The sequence below is a fragment of the Tenrec ecaudatus genome, chromosome 3, assembly GCF_050624435.1.
Source record: "Tenrec ecaudatus isolate mTenEca1 chromosome 3, mTenEca1.hap1, whole genome shotgun sequence".
Taxonomy (NCBI): Eukaryota; Metazoa; Chordata; class Mammalia; order Afrosoricida; family Tenrecidae; genus Tenrec; species Tenrec ecaudatus.
In genome coordinates this window covers 63886242-63905351 of record NC_134532.1, presented here as the reverse complement: position 1 = coordinate 63905351, position 19110 = coordinate 63886242, and the positions used below count along the sequence as shown (strand labels likewise).

The 19110-nt window shown below is 38.8% G+C and overlaps 1 protein-coding gene across 2 annotated transcripts in view; it reads right to left on the bottom strand.

Moving 5' to 3' along the window:
• The window catches only part of LRBA (LPS responsive beige-like anchor protein), a 706055-nt gene that overhangs the window by 574884 nt on the left and 112061 nt on the right, over nucleotides 1–19110 (bottom strand). For both annotated transcript variants that reach the window (XM_075543710.1, XM_075543711.1), the window contains exons 6-13: nucleotides 17776–17897; nucleotides 17560–17686; nucleotides 16796–16915; nucleotides 15822–15968; nucleotides 10817–11014; nucleotides 10496–10629; nucleotides 4133–4241; nucleotides 3685–3837 (exon numbers count right to left, since the gene is read on the bottom strand). In XM_075543710.1, the coding sequence (XP_075399825.1) occupies nucleotides 3685–3837; nucleotides 4133–4241; nucleotides 10496–10629; nucleotides 10817–11014; nucleotides 15822–15968; nucleotides 16796–16915; nucleotides 17560–17686; nucleotides 17776–17897 (1110 nt within the window). The remainder of the gene's footprint in view (nucleotides 1–3684; nucleotides 3838–4132; nucleotides 4242–10495; nucleotides 10630–10816; nucleotides 11015–15821; nucleotides 15969–16795; nucleotides 16916–17559; nucleotides 17687–17775; nucleotides 17898–19110) is intronic.

Genomic DNA, 19110 nt, shown 5'->3' with positions numbered 1-19110 from the left:
ACAGAAGAGAAAAAGGTCAAATTCTGAACCTGAAGATAAAGAGCTACAACCTGCAGCTGCCTCTCTTGATTACTTCCAAATGGCAATCAGAGTCAGCAGCTGTTTTTCTCTTTAACTTTTGAGAAGACCAACTGAGAAGAAGGTGCTATTATCAAGAGAAGCCAAAAAATGTAGTTTTCGGGGGGTATTTTGGGGGTTTTTTTTTACAACGGAAATAAATGTTACTACCACCTAAATAACTCTTGGTGGTTCCGCAGTGAAGCATTCAGTTGCCACCCAAACTCAGTAGTTCCCATGAGACGGGTGTGCCAGCCTGCTACAGTAAAAACTGACCGCCTGGGACAGATCTCTAGGACAGACCTCTCTGTCTCATAAGACCTCCATGAATGAGAATCAGCTTGATGGGTTTGGGTTTGGGCGACCTAAATAACTCAAGCAGATCAACAGTAGGGGACAGACGGAGAAGAAGGGGAAAGGAAAACAATGAGTTTAAAATAACGTCTAACAAAATACAGCAGAAAAGTATAAATATGCAACTTAATAAAATTTCTGTTCCATGTTCTGGTATAAATTATGATTATTGATGTTGTAGACTAATTTAATACATTAGCATTGAGCAAATATTTTCACCTTATATTTTTTTCACAAATTTATTTAAAATCACTTAAGTGCAATTAGTTTGTGGTTATGACATTAAAATGCCAATGGACTAATGGAATGTCCTTGTATAATTTGCATTCATGTAAAACTGAAATGATTACATGTGACCAGGACATCATGGGAGCCTTTCAGGGAAGGGTGCCATTTCAGCTGCACCTGTGGAAATGAAACTACTAGGCAGTGGAAGGGGCGTGTGTGCTAAAAGGGGAAAGAGAGGTTGCTGTTAAGGAATGTAAACTATGTAGTGTGTATTCGCAATACCACAGAGCAAGAGAGGCTATGAAACGTATTTCTATTAAAGCCATCAACTTTGTATTTAAAGAGATAAAATTAATCTCAAATAAACTTTAATACCAAAATAAAATCATAGTGCTATTTTTTAATACACTAACATTGCTTTACAAAATATGCACACAGAGAACTAAAAATGTTTATTTATTAAAATGGTTACCATATATACTCATATGTAAGCCGAGTTTTTCAGCACATTTTTTGTTTTTTAATCATTTATTGGGGCTCAAACAACTCTTATCATAATCCATACAAACAAATTGCATAAAGCACATTTGTACATTTGTTACCCTCATAATTCTCAAAACATTTGCTCTCCACTTTAGTCCCTGGCATCAGCTCATTTTCCCCCCTTCCTCCCCTTGATAATTTATCAATTATTATTTTGTCATGTCTTACACTGTTCGACATCTCCCTTCACCCACTTTTCTGTTGTCTGTCCCCCAGGGAGGAGGTTATATGTAGATCCTTGTAATCAGTTCCACCTGTCCACCCCACTCTCCCACCACCCTACTGGTATCGCCACTTTCACCACTGATCCGGAAAGGATCATCCATCCTGGATTCCCAGTGTTTCCAGTTCCTATCTTTACCAGAGTACATCCCCTGGTCTAGCCAGATATGTAAGGTAGAATTGGGATTATGATAGTGAGGGGAAGACACATTAAAGAATTAGAGGCAAATTATATGTTTCATCGGTGCTATGCTATACCCTAACTGGTTCATCTGCTCCCCGTGACCCTTCTGTAAGGGGATGTCCAATTGCCTACAGATGCGCTTTGGGTCTCCTTCCACACTTCTCCTCATTCACTATGATAGGATTTTGTGTTCTTTGATGCCTGATACCTGATCCCTTCGGCACCTCATAATCACAGGCTGGTGTGCTTCTCCTTATGTGGGCTTTGTTGCTTCTCAGCTAGATGGCCTCTTGTTTACCTTCAAGCCTTTAAGACCCCAGACACTATATCTTTTGATAGCCAGGCACCATCAACTTTCTTCATCACATTTGCTTATGTACCCCGCTTTGTCTTCAGCGATTGTGTCGGGAAGGTGAGCGTCATGGAATGCCAGTTTAATAGAACAAAGTATTCTTGCATTGAGGGAGTACTTGAGTGGTAGCCCAATGTCCACCTGCTGCTACCTTAATACTAAAACTATACATATATGCACATAAATATATTTCCACACTCATATATAAATATATTTATATGTGTACATGCCTTTATTTAGACCTCTATAAATACCCTTTGCCTCCTAGCTCTTTCCTCTATTTCCTTTTACATTCCTCTTGTCCCACTATCATGTTCAGCCTTCATTTGGGTTTCACTAATTCCTTTCAGTTACATTACCTTTCATCACGCCCTATCAGGCCTCCTACACCCTTCTCACCACCGATTTTGGATCACTTATTGTTCTCTTGTGCCTTGGTTTGTTAACACCACTTCCTTTCCCCCCACCTCTCCCCTATCCCATGTCCCCCTGGAACTGCTGGTCCCATTGTTTTCTCCTCCAGATTGTTCATCCAACCTATCTTAGTTAGACAGACCTGTGGAGATAATAACATACACAAAAACAAGACAGAGCAAAACCAAGCAACAAAAGAAAACAAACCATCATCAAGAACAAGAAAAAGCCAATAAAAAAAAAAACCCCAAACCAACAACAACAAAAAAGAAAATCCTGTCATTAGTTCAAGGACTGTTTGTTGGTCTTTAAGGATGTTTTCCAGTCAACTCTGATGGGATGCCAAGCCCTGGTCCGAAAGTCTATTTTTGGTCTTCTCTGAGGACTTTCCTTCCTCTGCTCCCCTGGCTGTTCTGTTGCACGCCCTCAGTGTTTTCCCTCTGTGTGGTGGGATCAGATCGGGCACAGTTCCCACACTGTGTCTCCAATGTTGTCCTCTGTAGGGTTATGGGTCAGTGAGGGATGTCCTGTCTCATAGGGGGGCCGCCATATGATCTTCTCTTGGATTGGCTGCTCTGAACAGGAATATCATTTCAAGGCTTGTTGGGGCATGATGTGTCCAGCACATTTTTCACGCAGTTTTTGTGCTAAACTTAAGTGCCTTGGCTGGTATTCCGGTCGGTTTTTACTCAAGTATACACATAGTAATTTTAAAATGTAATCCACTGAGACTTTGCATATTAAGGTGTCAAAAGTGCAATGCCATTTTCTTAAAATATTGGCTTGCGGTACGGGCTGGATGCCTCTCAAGTTCCCCTCTGGAGTAGTGAATTAAACCCACTCTGAAACCACTGCCTGGACCAAGTTCTCACACTCTGGGCCAGGATGCACTTGTCCTTTTGGCCGCTCAAGATGAGGTACCCAACAGCCAAGGACAGTCCTCCCAGGCCTTCCAAGCCTGCAAAACTATTTACAATGTCTAGTACCCTGGAAGCCGGCACAATGCAATTAACCGTACCCTGCTTGCCACACACACAAGCCCTTGTCTGCAATTCCACTGTACTGTTACCTCGCCTCCAGGTGCAAGTACTGATGTGGCCATGTGTCACAGTAAGCTGAGCCGCCCTGTCTCTGGGAACTGTGAATAGTGAGTGACCTTCCCAGCCTCCTTGACTTCTCTTACCCGTGTTGTACCTTGATGTACCATCCCATGAATTTGGCACAGGAAAAGGATAAAAGAAAGTCTTCACAGCTGCCACTTTTCTCAAAACACAAAAACATTTATTTTACATGTAAGTGGAGGCAGTAAAACAAAATGAATATGTATTACCTTGGCAGGAGTATGAATCCATATTGCAGGGTTGAGGAGAATATGATCACACAACTGCTTAAGCAGGGGCATCCCACTCGGTAGATTACTCAGATACTTGGAAAATGCAAGGCAAAGTTCAAGAACTGCTCTGCTTACGTGGGATTTGGAAGACTAAAAAGAGAAGCAGTAAAAGTTTAATGACAACTCAAGGTAAAATAAATAAAATTCTAAGCTGTCAATATCAGAAAATAGTTGACCCACAAGTTATACTCAAGCTATAAATACCACAAAGCTCCAATTCACATTTGGACACGCTGAGACAACAGAAAACAACAAAAGGTTACTTCATATTTAGGTGATTTTATATAACACAGAGCAAATACATAACTACAAGCAGGCATAATTTAATTATTTAGTAATACAGATCTATGCTCTGAAAATTTAAGAATCAAAACTCATACTTTACCTTTTCAAGGTTATATCCTATAACCAAGAAACCCTTACAGGCAAGCATCTGCTCTTGCATAGCAATTGAGTTCTTCAACAATTCCATGATAAAAGCCAACAAGGTTGAACTGGAAAAAAAAAAAGACAAGGCCTGAAAAGCATAATTTCTATTAAAACATGCAGCCTCCTGACCTTTAATAAACAAATAATAATGAGTTATTATGGGAAACAGAAAGTTATTCCCCAGGTTGTCCCCCCATAACATACGCCAAACCTAAGGCACTGGCCATAAACTTGGAGGTCAACGCTGAAAGGTTTTTTTTGCCTGAAGGTTATCAGCCATTTAGAGTTAATAGTGTGCCCCACCCTAAGTAGGGCCAAGTTCTTTCAGATACAGGTAATGGATTGGTCCCTTGAAGGAGAGCCCAAAGATAAGATCAAGCCAGTTCAGGGATGGCAAAGCTTGAATCTAGAGCCCACCTATCTTGTATACCTTCCTGTCACAGGTATGCCGCGACCCTTTCATACAGTTCCTCATGTTGTGGTGACCCCCCCAACCATAAAATTTTGTTCATCGCTACTTCATAACTGTAACTTTGCTACTGTTATGAATCAGGTGACCCCTGTGAAAGGGTCATTTGACTCACAGGTTGAGAACTGCTACTCTAGTGCCTCTTCTTCCTATTGCGTGAATACCCCTAGCTTGTCCTCTTCCTGTCATGCATATGCCTACTGTACAACCCCTTCCTGTTACCCATGTGGTTACCTGTAATTAGGGGGACTTGCCCACCCAGAGTGTATATAAGCCTTGGTCAGAAATATATTTGCTCTCTCTGTGTGGAGCCGGCTGCTGAAATCATGGCCGTTCCTGAGGTGAGGGCTCCCAAGCTTTATCTTGTCTGATGTCTCTTTAATTTCACCCCTCAATTATACAACCACCCCTTGGACCCATTCTGTTGTGGAGGCTGGTATCCCACAAGTTTTCCAAAAGGAATTAGAAGTCTACCAAAACTACTTTCAATACTAATTTCAGGACTAGCATTTTAATACAGGTTTGAGTTTGATCCAGTATGTCATATAGTTTTAATCAGAGAATAATCAATGAATTGTTTAGAAACAATATGACAATCATGTATTACATAGACAAATGCTATCAGCAACCCAAATCAAGCAACAGAAATGGCTAACGTAAGTTTACTAAAGCCTTGACAATGACTTAAAGTAGGTATACTCCGTTTCGAAGACTCCAGATGTGTAAAGCAGAAGGACTGGGTGAAAGTCCTCAATGTGCTAGGGTTCCTGACTGACCTAGTTTGCCGTGAGCATACAGCTTCATGAAGGGGAAGATAAAATAATAAAAGTAAGTTGTCAACTAAATGAAGGACATGAGACAATCATCTTAAGTCTGATCAACTTCCCAACAGGAAGATTATAATTCACCAGTCAATCTCAAAGATCTTTTAAACTGAACAGTAGCTATGGTCATGCTCCAGTCTTTTAGAGATGACCCAAGGAGGGTAACAAAGTGACCTATGGCCTCCTCAAGGCTCTAAGACATTCCACAAGGAAAAAGGAGAATGGGTGGGAACCAACCTCCTCCTCCTCCCAGCAGAGTTTTCTACTGGCCAGCAATACCAATAGAGAATCTGTAAAAGGAAAGAGAAGCACAGCCTAGGAAATTAACTGAGCACCTGCCATGAAACTTTAAATGGGGTCATAAGTACAAAAAGAAGGAAAATCTTATGAAGAGTAGTTTGCTCATACCACATTCCGTTTTTAAAAAAAGTATTCTTCCTGCCTAATGATAATCTACCTCGGTGCTCCAAGACATGAATGCAATGTACCAGCATGAAGCAGGGAACCAAAAGAGAGGTCTGCGGGGCCGACCACAACCCAACTACATGGACAGCCCCGCCTCCCTGCAGAAGAATTCACTTCAGAGGACAGCACTGAAGCTATAGCTCAGGGAAAGGGACATGTTGGATCAGAGCACACAGGAACAAATAAAGGGAGCAGAAGAAAGAGTGGAGCATATCCTGGCCCCCAAATCCCTATGGACGATATTCCTGCTCAGCACAACCAATGCACAGAGAGGGCCATAGGGCCAGTCTCACTACTAGACTCAACATCCCTCACTGACCCAGAGTCCTACAGGGGATAACACTGGAGACACAGTACGGGAATTGCGCCCGATCTGACCCTGAGGTGAAACACTAAGGGTGTGCAACAGAACAGCAAGGGGAGCAGAGCAACGAAGTCCCCAGAGAATACCAAAAATAGACTTTTGGGCCAGTACATGGCACCCCATCAGACTCAACAAGAAAACACTCCTAAAGGCCAACAAACAGACAACTATTTACAGGCTTTTCTTTTCTCCCCCCCCCCCTTTTTTTGTCCTTGATTTTGTTGCTGTCTTGCTTTCTTTTGTTGCTTTGTTTGGCTCTATCTTGTTTTTTGTACATATTATTCTCTATGCAGGTCTATATAAGATAGGCGGGACAAACAATCTGGAGGAGAAAATAACTGGACCTGTGGTTCTGGAGGTACATGGGAAAGGGGAACGCAGGGGAAAGAAGTGGGTGTTAACAAACCCAGGAACAAGGGAACAACAAGTGATCCAAAATCGATGGCGAGGAGGATATAGGATCTGGTAGGGCTTGATCAAGGGCAATGTAACTCAGAGGAATTATTGAAACTCTAATGAAGACTGAGTATGATTAGTGGGACAAGAAGAAAGTAAAAGGAAATAGAGGAAAAAGCTAGGAGGCAAAGGGCATTATAGAGGTCTAAATAAAGGCATGTACATGTGTAAATATATTTATATATGAGGATGTGGAAATATATTTATGTGCATATATGTACAGTTTTAGTATTAAGGTAGCAGATGGACATTGGGCCTCCACTCAAGCACTCCCTCAATGCAAGAATACTTTGTTCTATTAAATTGGCATTCCATGATTCTCACCTTCCTGACACAATCACTGAAGACAAAGCGGGGTACATAAGCAAATGTGATGAAGAAAGTTGATGGTGCCTGGCTATCAAAAGACATAGTATCTGGGGTCTTAAAGGCTTGAAGGTAAACAAGAGGCCATCTAGCTGAGAAGCAACAAAGCCCACATAGGAGAAGCACACCAGCCTGTGATTATGAGGTGCCGAAGGGATCAAGTATCAGGCATCAAAGAACACAAAATCATATCATAGTGAATGAGGAGGAGTGTGGAGAGGAGACTCAAAGCGCATCTGTAGGCAATTGGACATCCCCTTACAGAAGGGTCACGGGTAGCAGATGAGCCAGTCAGGGTATAGCATAGCACCGATGAAACATATAACTTGCCTCTAATTCTTTAATGTGTCTCCCCCTCACTATCATAATCCCAATTCTACCTTAAAAAGTCCGGCTAGACCAGAGCATGTACACTGGTACAGCTAAGAGATGGAAACACAGGGAATCCAAGATAGATAAACCCCTCAGGACCAATAATGAGAGTATCCATACCAGAAGGGGAAGGGGAAGGAGAAACAGGGAACAGATCACAAGGATCTACATAAAACCTCCTTGGGGGATGGACAACAGAAAAGTGGGTGAAGAAAGACATCAATCAGTGTAAGCCATGAAAAAAAAATTATAAATATCAAGGGTGCAGGAGGGATGTAGGGTAGAGGAGGGAGGGGGGAAAATGAGGAGCTGATACCAAGGGCTCAAGTATAAAGCAAATGTTTTGAGGATGAGGGCAACAAATGCACAAATGTGCTTGACACAATTGATGTATGCATGGATTGTGAGAAGATTTGTACAAGCTCCCAATAAAATTATTCTTTTAAAGATAACTTGCCTAAAAACATTTCATCATTAAATACATACATAAGTAGTAGATACCCTGTTTGTATAAATTCAGAAATCAGAATGGTAAATTCAAAAACAAATCTAACAGAAAATTAATTTCATATTTTCTAATAGCAACTGAAAAACTTATTTTGCTATAATTACTTTCTCTGGTAAATATACATTGATAATCAGGCATGGGAAACTTGAGACATTCTACCCCATTCATATAACTTATCTCAGAATTCATATGCCACTGTTTTTTCCTTACAACATTACAATTGAAACAAAACAGCCATATGTTCATCTAATAACTAATGAAAAAAGGCTAAATCACCTCTGATACAGTACCAGCAAAATTTTGGTTTTCAATTACTTGTATGTATAAAAAATTTAAATACAAAAAGGTAAATTCCTATAGTAACTAACTCCCAAATAACAATGTAAATTGCTTCCAATTAGTATAACCTTAGATAACAAACAATTCATTTAATAAATCCATTAACTACCATCATTGCTTTCTAAAACATTAAGTGCTTTAAAGATTGCATATCTCCTATGAGAAGAAACACTCTAAATACAGTTTTCCCTGGAACAAGATGGGTTAGAATTGCAGGGCCACACTAGACGCGAATTTTATTTTATTTTTTTAATCCATGAAAGACTAATCATCTTCAAATGGGCAGTTCATCTCCAGCACATTGTGTATTGAGGTAAAAAGTGATCTCCTCTTCTGTATTTAGTGTAAAACCATAAACACTGAGTAAATCATAAAAATTACAAAGTGCAATTCATGAAGCTAAAGTTCTCCAGAGAACAAAGTCATGGATAAGCCATCTAAGTGCAGAGTCAACTAAGTCCACATGGAAGAAGCACATCAGCTTGTGTGATCCAAAGAGGACAATAACAAAATTCAAATATGATGAAGGGAAAAGTATCACAGCTAAAATTATGAACACCCAAGTGGGAGCCAAAACCCATCTGCAGAGCAACGAATTAGATTTAGGCGCTGGCAGACCTCCACTATGCATAGGCAAGGGTCTCAAACAGCTTTACTGTCAGAAAGATCTTTGAAATCTTCATTACGCTGCACCGAACTTGATACTTGGTCAGCTGACCTCCCTATTGAACCAACCTGAATTTGTTCTAGCTGCAAATTGTCTCTTGCGTATTCCATGACAAAAATTTCTCCCTAGGCTTTTTAAATATTGAGGATGGTTTTTTCTTTCTTACTCATTATTTATACTTCTAACTTTACATTATTATTATTTATCCTTACCATTTTGGTTTTTATTGTTTCTACTGAGTTTCCCAATTTGTGAAGCACAGGAGCGGATACATAGTGATAATAACTGATGCAAGGGCTTATAGGGGCTGTGTGGTGGGAGGTAGGGAGGGTGAGGAGAATTCAGGAATAAACAGTGAAGGCAGGAGGGGGCAGGGAACACTAGAACTGATTGTGATTACACAACTCATTTTAAAGGCTGTTTAAACGGGGAAGAGTTCTAAAGTTGACTGGAGCAATGCTTGTATAATTCTTGATATGACTGAACTACTGAACAATTCAAGTGTACACTATGTGGATTAGGTGCCAATAAAAATGTTTTTTTAAATGCCATGGGAATAATGCACAAAGTTGCATTACACAATGTGCGCGGAATGAGGTCTGCAGCTACACCTGTGCACCATTTCAAGATACATGAATCCAGTGTAAGGGTAAGTGTAAAAAAATTTTAAAAGAAAGAAATAAAAAATAAATTGTGATGTCCATTCACTGCAGCTACACCAACAGGTGAAAAACCTTTTTAAGTCTGGGGGGAGTTGATTGTTTTCTGATTCATTTGTATTAATATGAGCCACATTATGGGAGATTAGCTTAGAGCAAGTTCATTTCTCATTCTCTGCCTAAGAATGAATTCTTGAGTTCCCTTATATTAGTATCCCTGTTTAAAGAATAATAGAGAGTATAATGACATTGGATTTTACAAACGTGCACTACTCGGTGGGTAATGTTTAAATATACTCAGTACTGGGAAAGCATATATTCCAATCTAACCATTTGGCTCTAGAAATGATCTGTGTTCTTTGTCCACCTACAGTTTCTTGAAGAATCGCATGCATTTATTTATATATATGCATGTTAAATAATAAAAATGTTGAAGTATGTATTATGCTTGCTTCTAAAGGTTTTGGATGATTCACTCCCTCCACAATCAAAAATTCCTTGAGGTGGAATTTGTAACATCAAATTTTTAAGTAATTTATTACATTATTAAACCTAAGAGTAACTAAAAAAAAAGTTGTAGGGGAGTCAAAAGTTAGAAACAGATTTTGACTGTGAAGGGATAAAAGCCCCTAGGCCTCATGTTGTTCAAGGGTCAACTATACGCTTACTGAGACAGATCTGCAATACCCAGTACAGTTCACAAGTTTCTTCAATTGCCTCCTCTCTCTTGGACCGACAACAAGCCTAAAAGGCACAAAAGACAGCTGAGTGCTCACAGTGATGACAGCAATTCCCACACCAAATTAAAGGGAAACAACTGAGGTACTCACCAGATAGTTAAGTCAACCTCCTCGGACAAATATTGCCTAAAATCCAATTGTGCAAAAAGTGGGAAAAGCACTTGTACTCCTCCAATTGAATGCATCGCACTCTGAATGGAATGTGTCAGAACTGCCTTCACGTCCTTACACAACAAAACACAAAGAATTCCAATAGTTGCTTTCTCAGAACAAGGGATAATAAAAGCACAACCGTCAAAGGGGCTGCACTGTCAACTCATCTCCCACACACTTACAAAAGCCACAAAATGTTCCTAAGTAATATATCAAACTGTACTCTTGGCAATCCCGTGGAAAAGCCATAGTCAGTACCTGGAGCATGAGGGCATGAGGTGAATGAACGAAAATGGAAGGGTTATCCTTTGGGGAGGACTCAAGGCAGAGCTGGGCATCTGTCGCTCTCGGGTTGTATGTGAACGCAATGGCACTGGAGAGTTTCCCATCATACAACAGAAGTTTGTGGTGCTCAGCGAGGAACAGGTCACTTTCTGCCTTGAATTTAAAAGTACCCTAAGAAACCAATAAAAAAGGAGTAGTTAAGATAATCTGCTATCAAAAAATGAAATCTAAATACAAATCACCACAGAGATTAGAATTTTAGGAGAAATATCATGGAAAATTTCTCTAACAATATCAAAACAAAAGAGCAGGCTGCTGAATTACTTCCAAGATGAGCTGAATTTATTTGAAAGCTGTAATGGAAACACAGTCAATTTGACCTGAAAACCTTATGGTAAAAAACATAAAACTTGGTATCTTATACAGCAGTGGTTCTCAACCCTCCTAATGCCATGACCCTTTAATACAGTTCCTCATGTGGTGGTGACTCCCCCAACCAACCATAAAATTATTTTCGTTGCTCCTTCATAACTGTCATATTGCCACTGTTATGAATGGGGTGACCCCTGTGAAAGGGCCACTGCAATGAGAACCGCTGCTCTGGAGGATACAGGATGTCTGAACATAGAGGAGCATATACGAATACGAGCTCCAACGAAAGCATTACAAAATGAATGGATGAATGAAGCGAGCCTGAAAACTGTAACTATCATCACTTAAAGCAACCAGAGGGAATGCCTCCAACTGCTTGTGGACTCTGTAATGCAACCGCAAGGCAATTTCTACCACTTAGATTTTTATAAGAGGGAGAACCCAACAAAAACCAGAAAAAAGCTCCGCTGAACAGAGCTTTCATAGTACGCATTTTCTCCCGCTAGGCAAGCATTGAGCAACTCGCTCTGAATTAGTGCACCCAGTGGCATCACCTGGGAAGGTTCTGTATGGTCACAGTGAATTTTTCATAAAAGCAGTTTCACTCAAACCTCATTTTTTTGTGATGGCTGGTTTAAGCCATGAAAGTTTGTTTTCTGTTCAAGAAAAATCCCACAGATACTGTTGTGATGTTGAACGCAGCTTACAAGGACAGCAGTTTAAGAAAAACTCAAGTGCACAAGTGGCTTTCTGTTTCAAAATAGGTGACATGTCGAGGTTTGTCATCAACTTCTGGATGTCCGTCAACTTCCCAAATGGACCAAAATGTTGACAAAAAAACCACGCACTTGTGCTGGAGGACCGGCAGTGGACATTCAAGAGATTGGGGAGAACCTGGATTATCTCCAGCAAAATTTTAATGGCAGATTTGGGAATGAGAACAGTCACTGAAAAATTTGTGCCATGGGTTCTGACTGACCAGGAAAACGTGCATTCGGTGGAAACATGGCGTGCTTAGAAAGGACACCTCCAAAGTGACCCATACTCTTTTCCCCTACGTGACGAGACATGGTGCTATTCTTAAGATCCCAAAGCAAACATCAATCAAGCCAGTCCATCATCACTTCTCCCAAAAGAGCTCGTCAAGGGAAATCCAAGATCAAGACGATACTCATTTGTGTTGGTGATGTGAGGGGGATAGTGCATTTGAAGTTCATTCCACCAGACTGTTAATCAAGCTTCCTACTTAGTGGTTCTTTAAAGATTGCATAACAGTGTGCGACAAAAAAGACCTGATTTGTGGCAGACGGGGGAATGGGTTTGCTACCACAATGATGACCTTGCTCACACAGCCATCTGTGTGCCAGTTTGGGGCAAATAAAACAGCATGCCTCTCTTGTCCCAAGCACCTGACTCACCTGACCTCGCTCCCCGAGACTTCTTTTGGTTTATATGAATGCAGAGGGACAAGAAAGGAGAGCAAGTTGATCACGTCGAAGAGGTGAAGAAGAAAAACTAGGGAGGTGCTTTCAGCCATCCAAACAGGTAGGTTTGAAAAACGTTTCCAAGAATTTAATCATGGATTTGACAAATACATTAATTGTAATGGAGAGTATTTAAAGGTGACAGGTTTTTTATAAATAAATTTAAATGCATAGCTTTCAAGGGAAAAAAATTGTGGGTTTTTTTTTGGGGGGGGGAGGTACCCCTTGTACAAAACTTTCAAACAGCTGTTATGAAACATATGGCCCGGGCCCATTTTACTTTTATGTAGCATCTGTATCTAGATAAATCACTGATAAATTTTTAAAAGATGCATTCAATATTCTCAGGAAGACTTTTTATGAAAGGTAGTTAAGGTGTCGCAGCTCAGGTATTTAACAAAACTAAATCAGGTGCCTTTAAGAGAATGTCCTCTGGGGAACCTAAGAAAGCTAACCTTTTACAGTATTTTTAAAATAATAGCCATTTGATATTGGATATTATATAGTCATCCTTTAGAAAGTAAAGAAGTTCAAATAAAAAATACTTGATTTTTAAGCCTACAGAAGCCAAAAAAGACTAAATACCATTTTTAAAATTAATTTTTGTCTCTATTCAAGTACTACTGGCCAATATTTGAAGATCCATTTTTATAAAGGAGAAGCTTCATATACCTTTTATTTTGTATTCTGTCTGAAATCTATATATATATTCATGAAAAAAATTTTTTACTTTATGTGTTAAAAACAAAACAAAAACTCAAGAAGAATATTAAAATCCATTTCGCTCAACTATCTGTCAAGGTTATATTAATAATCACAACCCAGAGACAAGCCAGTCAAGGTGCAATGTAGCAACGATGAAACACAACTTTCCCCTAGTTCTTAAATGCTTCCTTCGCCCCCACCTCCCTCACCACCACTATCATGATCTCAAATCTACCTTACAGATCCGGCTAGACCAGAGGATATACACTGGTACAGATAGGAACTGGAAACACAGGGAATCCAGGACAAATGATCCTTTCAGGACCAGTGGTGAACAAGGCGATACCAGGAGGTTGGAGGGAAGGTAGGGTAGAAAGGGGGAGACAATTATAGAGATTTACATATAACCTCCTCCCTGGGGAACAGACAACAGAAAAGTGGGTGCAGGGAGACATCGGACAGTGTAAGATATGACAAAATAGTAATTTATAAATTATCAAAGGTACCTGAGGGAGAGAGGAGCTGGGAAGGGGCAAAAATGAGGAGCTGATACCAAGGGCTCAAGCAGAAAGCAAGTGTTTTGAGAATGGTGATGGCAACAAATGTACAAATGTGCTTGACATACAACAGATGTATGTATGGATTGTGATGAGTTGTACGAGCTCCCAATAAGATGATTATTAAAAAATTATAATAATCACAACCCAAATATATTTTAAATTCTCAATACGGAATGCTGTGATATTTCTTCAAGTAAAATGCTTCTAAATTTTATGAATTTAAGAAATTAAAGAATCTGTGGGCTTAACAATCAGTTAATTTTTATTTTAATTTCTTTACCTTCTTTCCTAAAGGCTGACTATATAAAAAATTACTATCAGTAACTCCAATAAACTATGAAAAGTAAGAGTTAGAAGAGTTGAACTTTTAATAATTTCTAGGACATCCTGCCTAACACATGTATCAATTGGAATTTCTCTATTAGCAAAATGAAAACTTATGCAAATATAAAAGCATTGTCAAGTGAAATTCTTAGAATAACTTAGGAAGTAAGGTCCTTCATTTTTTCTGAAATATATATATTAAAGCTTTAAAGTATTTAATCAACTGCAATTTTTCAAGGGCCAGCCTGAGACTGTTTATGTTCTGAGCCCAGGTGGTGGAATGGGTTATGAGTTGGGCTGCTAACTTCAATGGCAGCAGTTCAAAACCACTAGCCACTCCAAGAGAGACAGATGAGGCTTCTATTCCCATAAAGGGTTACTGCCTTGGAAACCCAAAGTGGTGGTTCTACTCTGCCCTTTAAAGTTACTACGAGTCAGAATAGACTCAATGGCAGTGAGAGACAGGAGAATAGTTTAAACAAGCTGAAGTAAGGAATTCTTCACACCATGACTTACTTAACAGTAATAAGTAAAACAAGACATAAGTCTTTATTATTGATGTATCCCCTTTCATCATTTTCACTACACTTTTATCACTGCACGACCATACAAATGAGGGCAAGACAGTTATTCATATACTGAAGATGACTATCAATAATGTTTTTCTCTTAGATTATGCTAAGTACTAAATGCAGCAGGTTGTTTCTGCCTGCTGACTACGGAAGTGTCCTTCTGAGTGCCAGCATTAATTTTACATTGGAATAAGGAAGCCAGGTTTTGAATGATTTCTTTTTTTAACGACACAACAAAGGTAACTTTTAACTCCTAACTAATGCTCAAATCTCTTACAGTACAATAGATTGTATTTTAACAAATAAAACACGAATGTACAAACTTATTTATTAATGGGATATATACATATCTGGCCACTGCATAAATGTTCAAACCCTGGGATAAGATTTCAAACTTTCACTCTCATTTCCTGCTCCACATTAAGTTCCAATACTTTTCACAAGGTATTTGCTTTTTATCATCGCAGCTGCCAAACACTTAGCTGTGCAGAGACGTAACAGCACCAAAAGAAATGTGGCATGAAAGAAGACTAAACGTGTGATCACACAGGTCAAGCATCTCTGTTTTCCTCAATTCTGTTACTAAAATACCCTTTGGCACCTCTATAAGGAGTCTTGATGGCACTGTGGGCTAGGCGCCGGATTCTGAGTCGCAAGGTTTGTTCTTCAAGGCCTTCAGATGCTCCATTGAAGAAAAGTGAGGCTGTCTGTTCCCATACAGAGTTAGGCTCAGAAACCCCATGAAGCAGTTCTACTACATGCTCCAAACGAGTGGCTGTAACATGGAATCAACTTAATGGCACTGCGCTTGGGGACAACCCTCCTGTGACTTCCCTACACTGTATCCAGTTACCTTAGCACCCAGTTGGGTAACCCAAGATAAGTGACCCCCATAAATCATCAAATTAACCCAAATTAATTTAATCTAACCCAAATTGATCAGTGAACATAAGTCAAGTACCTTGTAGCCCAGGCCCAACTGATAGATAGCAAATATCTGAGCTGCGTTTAGAGCTTCACTGAAAAGGTAAACGGCAGTCATCTGACCACAGAACACTCGGTTAGCGTCTGCGGTTTCTGAGGAACCCAGGAAGCATTTGTCAAATGTCTGTGAGAGAAAACAGATTTTATTAGAGAAATACAAAAATACCTCTCCACCGAAATAAAAATCTGCACTGAAGTAAATGTTTCGACTATGTAAGACTAAGATCTGAATAGATTCTAATAACCCACTTAGCATTTCACTTCATCTGTTCACATATAAAGATCATAGGAAATGAGGAGAATAGTTCTTCCAAAGCATAATCAATAAAACTGGATGATGGCTGACTAAGTGTGGGAAAAGGATTGTGGAATTGTTCATAATTGTTCGTAGGGAGAGTTCATACTGAAGCAACCTAAGACTCAGAAGAACAGGCTTAAGATGACACAGGAAAGAAAATGAGTTAGGTTTGGGACACGCTGAATCAGCCTCTTCTATGAACTATTAAGGATGGAATTGAAAATCTAAGAAACAGAAAGAAATCCATTAGGAGCTATAAGTTGGGTGAGAGGTTAAGGCTGAAAAGACAAGAGTTTTGCAAACATCAAGATGTTGGGTGAAGTCATGAGAACAGATGTAATCTCTGAAAAAGAATGTAAAAGTCAAGAAAAGCAGGTTTATGTCTCCTTCTAATAAAAAAGCGCTCCAAACAAAGCCCGGGCTGCAAAGGACACATTTCTATAACCCACATACACAATGGAGAGGAAGCAAAGCTCCCACATCTTCACACACACCATTTCACCCTGACGCCTTACAGTGCCGTATGAAATTAAAATCCTAGCCAAATTACGATGTTAAAATCATTTGTGGCCTCCCAAAGTTCTACAGTAATTAATTTGTTTAACGTTCCAACTTTTAAAATACGTCTACCATAACAGTTTGAAACTACTTACATCACTGGTGTTAACAAACCAAGTTATCTCTCCGTAGGAAGCGAGCTCGCCATTCACGTAACACCGAAGTTCACTGTTCTTCCACCGGTTATAAATGTGGACAATAGTTACCATGTACCACTGAAAGTGCAAGAACAGTTTTTAAAAAAATAACACTTGTCCTAATAACTAAATAATATTGATAATAACAAGTAAAAACAAAATGATATTTGTACTTAAACTTAAAAATAGGGGTCTTTTACTAAATTCACTATTTAACATTTAGAACATATTTATTCAGGCAGTGTGCAGTTGGTGAGAATTAAAATATTTTCCAACTAATTATGAATATTTAAAATGTATAAGAAAAACTGAAAGTTAATGTGTCCTCTTTCCTAACACAGAGATTCTACACTTATTGCCATATTTGCTTATCGGTAGCTCACCTATGTTCTGTACATATGGAAATGAACGCACTTTATCGATGAACCATCTACTAGCCTCTAAATTCTATTTAAGAAAACCAGCGTGTATTAAATGTATAAGATCAAAATAATTGCCAGGGATATTTTTCCCTGTACAAACTCTGTAAGTAACCAATCTTTTTCATATCCATCGCAAGAAAGAGGTCAACAACCGTCCAGTGATTTATAGTTCGTTTTCTGAAATAGCTTAAGCACAGTTGTGATTTACCATATTTCACACCAGTAACTTTAAAACAAAGTATTTTGAAGTCTGGCATGTCTTGCTAACATTAATTATGACTAAGTAAGTTATCATCATACCTTTTGGGGTTTGAAGTCAAATTTCACACAGTGCTGAAAGCCTTTTCCTTTTGACTTTATTGATGTTATAATTAAACAGCCTCCAACAAGGTGAGCAGAATAACCAAGCCCTTTGCTGGTTCTGAAACTGTGAGGAATAAGTTTTCATTTTACCACCAAATATTTTCCTGACTTGCAAAGTAAGGTAATAATACTGGTCAGTTCCGAAGTACATACCAATATAAATATGGTTTATCCTTATCCACATTGATATTATTTACAGGATCCATTCTAAGCCAAGTATGAAATGTGAAACCATTCTGGTATGGCCATTTGGCTATCGGGGGTAATGCAATAGCCTAAAGGAGAGAAACTTTAAGTTACTGACTCACATAAAAAGCTTTATTGGAATCATGAAAATGAGACTTTATAATGCTATAGATTACATTATATTCTCTTCTGTCTTGATTAAAGTGTCTGGAAGGCTTTTAATAACTCCTGAATTTCCCCAAATGCACAGTAAGGATGTTAACTTAATTAAATGAAAGAAACATTAAGTGTGACCTGTTGACCACACTGGCCTTGTTTGTTTCATTTCTAAGAATGAATATATCCAGAGATGCTCAACTAACATAATAAATACTCCTATCAAATTGCAAATCTGTTGCTGACATGTTAAGGCCTTAAAAGTATAGACAGATGCACAAGAATGTCATGGAAATAGTAAAGTAAAAAGTGTAGTACGTGCTCCATTTTTTAAAACAGAAAAATAATTCACTCAAAACATTTTAAAACTGTATTCAAAGGTCACTCACAATACAAATGCTTTACAACTTGGATTAAAAGCTAAAAGATCAAAGTATGCAATGAGAGCAACCCCAAATAGCCAAAACAATCTTTAAAAAGAATAATGTTGAAGAACTGACTCACAGTTCCAATTTGAAAACTTACTTGAAACTGCAAGACAGCTCACAACTGCCATAAAGATCAACATAATAGACTTACAGGCCCAGAAATAAACATTACTTTACACGTAACAGTCCATTGGCTTTCAATCTAGGTGTCAAAATAGTTCAATGGGCAATCATTTTCTCAGGAGACAACTAGATAGCTACCCACAAGAGAATGAAGTTGGCCCCATCCTGACATCAAAACATAAAAAACAACTCCAAATATATCCTAACCCTAAATGTAAAAATGAAGACTATAAAGCTTAAAATATTCTAAGAGGTAATCTTTGCAATCTACGATTAAGAAAAGCTTTCTTAGATACACCACTAACAACTCAAGCATCAAAATAAAAAATAGGTAGCTAAATCCTCAAAGTTTTACACCTTGTGCTTCAAAGGATATCATTAAAGCAAAAACATAATTCACAGAATGGGAGAAAATATTCAAATTATATGCTGAAAAGAGACTTGTATCCAAATTATAAAGGATTCTTGCAATAATTCAAAAAAATTTTTAAAGCCTTCAAATATCTGAACAGACATCAAACCAAAGAAAATACATAATTAGCCCAAGACAGCACAGTAAAAGATGCTGAGCAGCACCAGTCATTATGAAAATTCT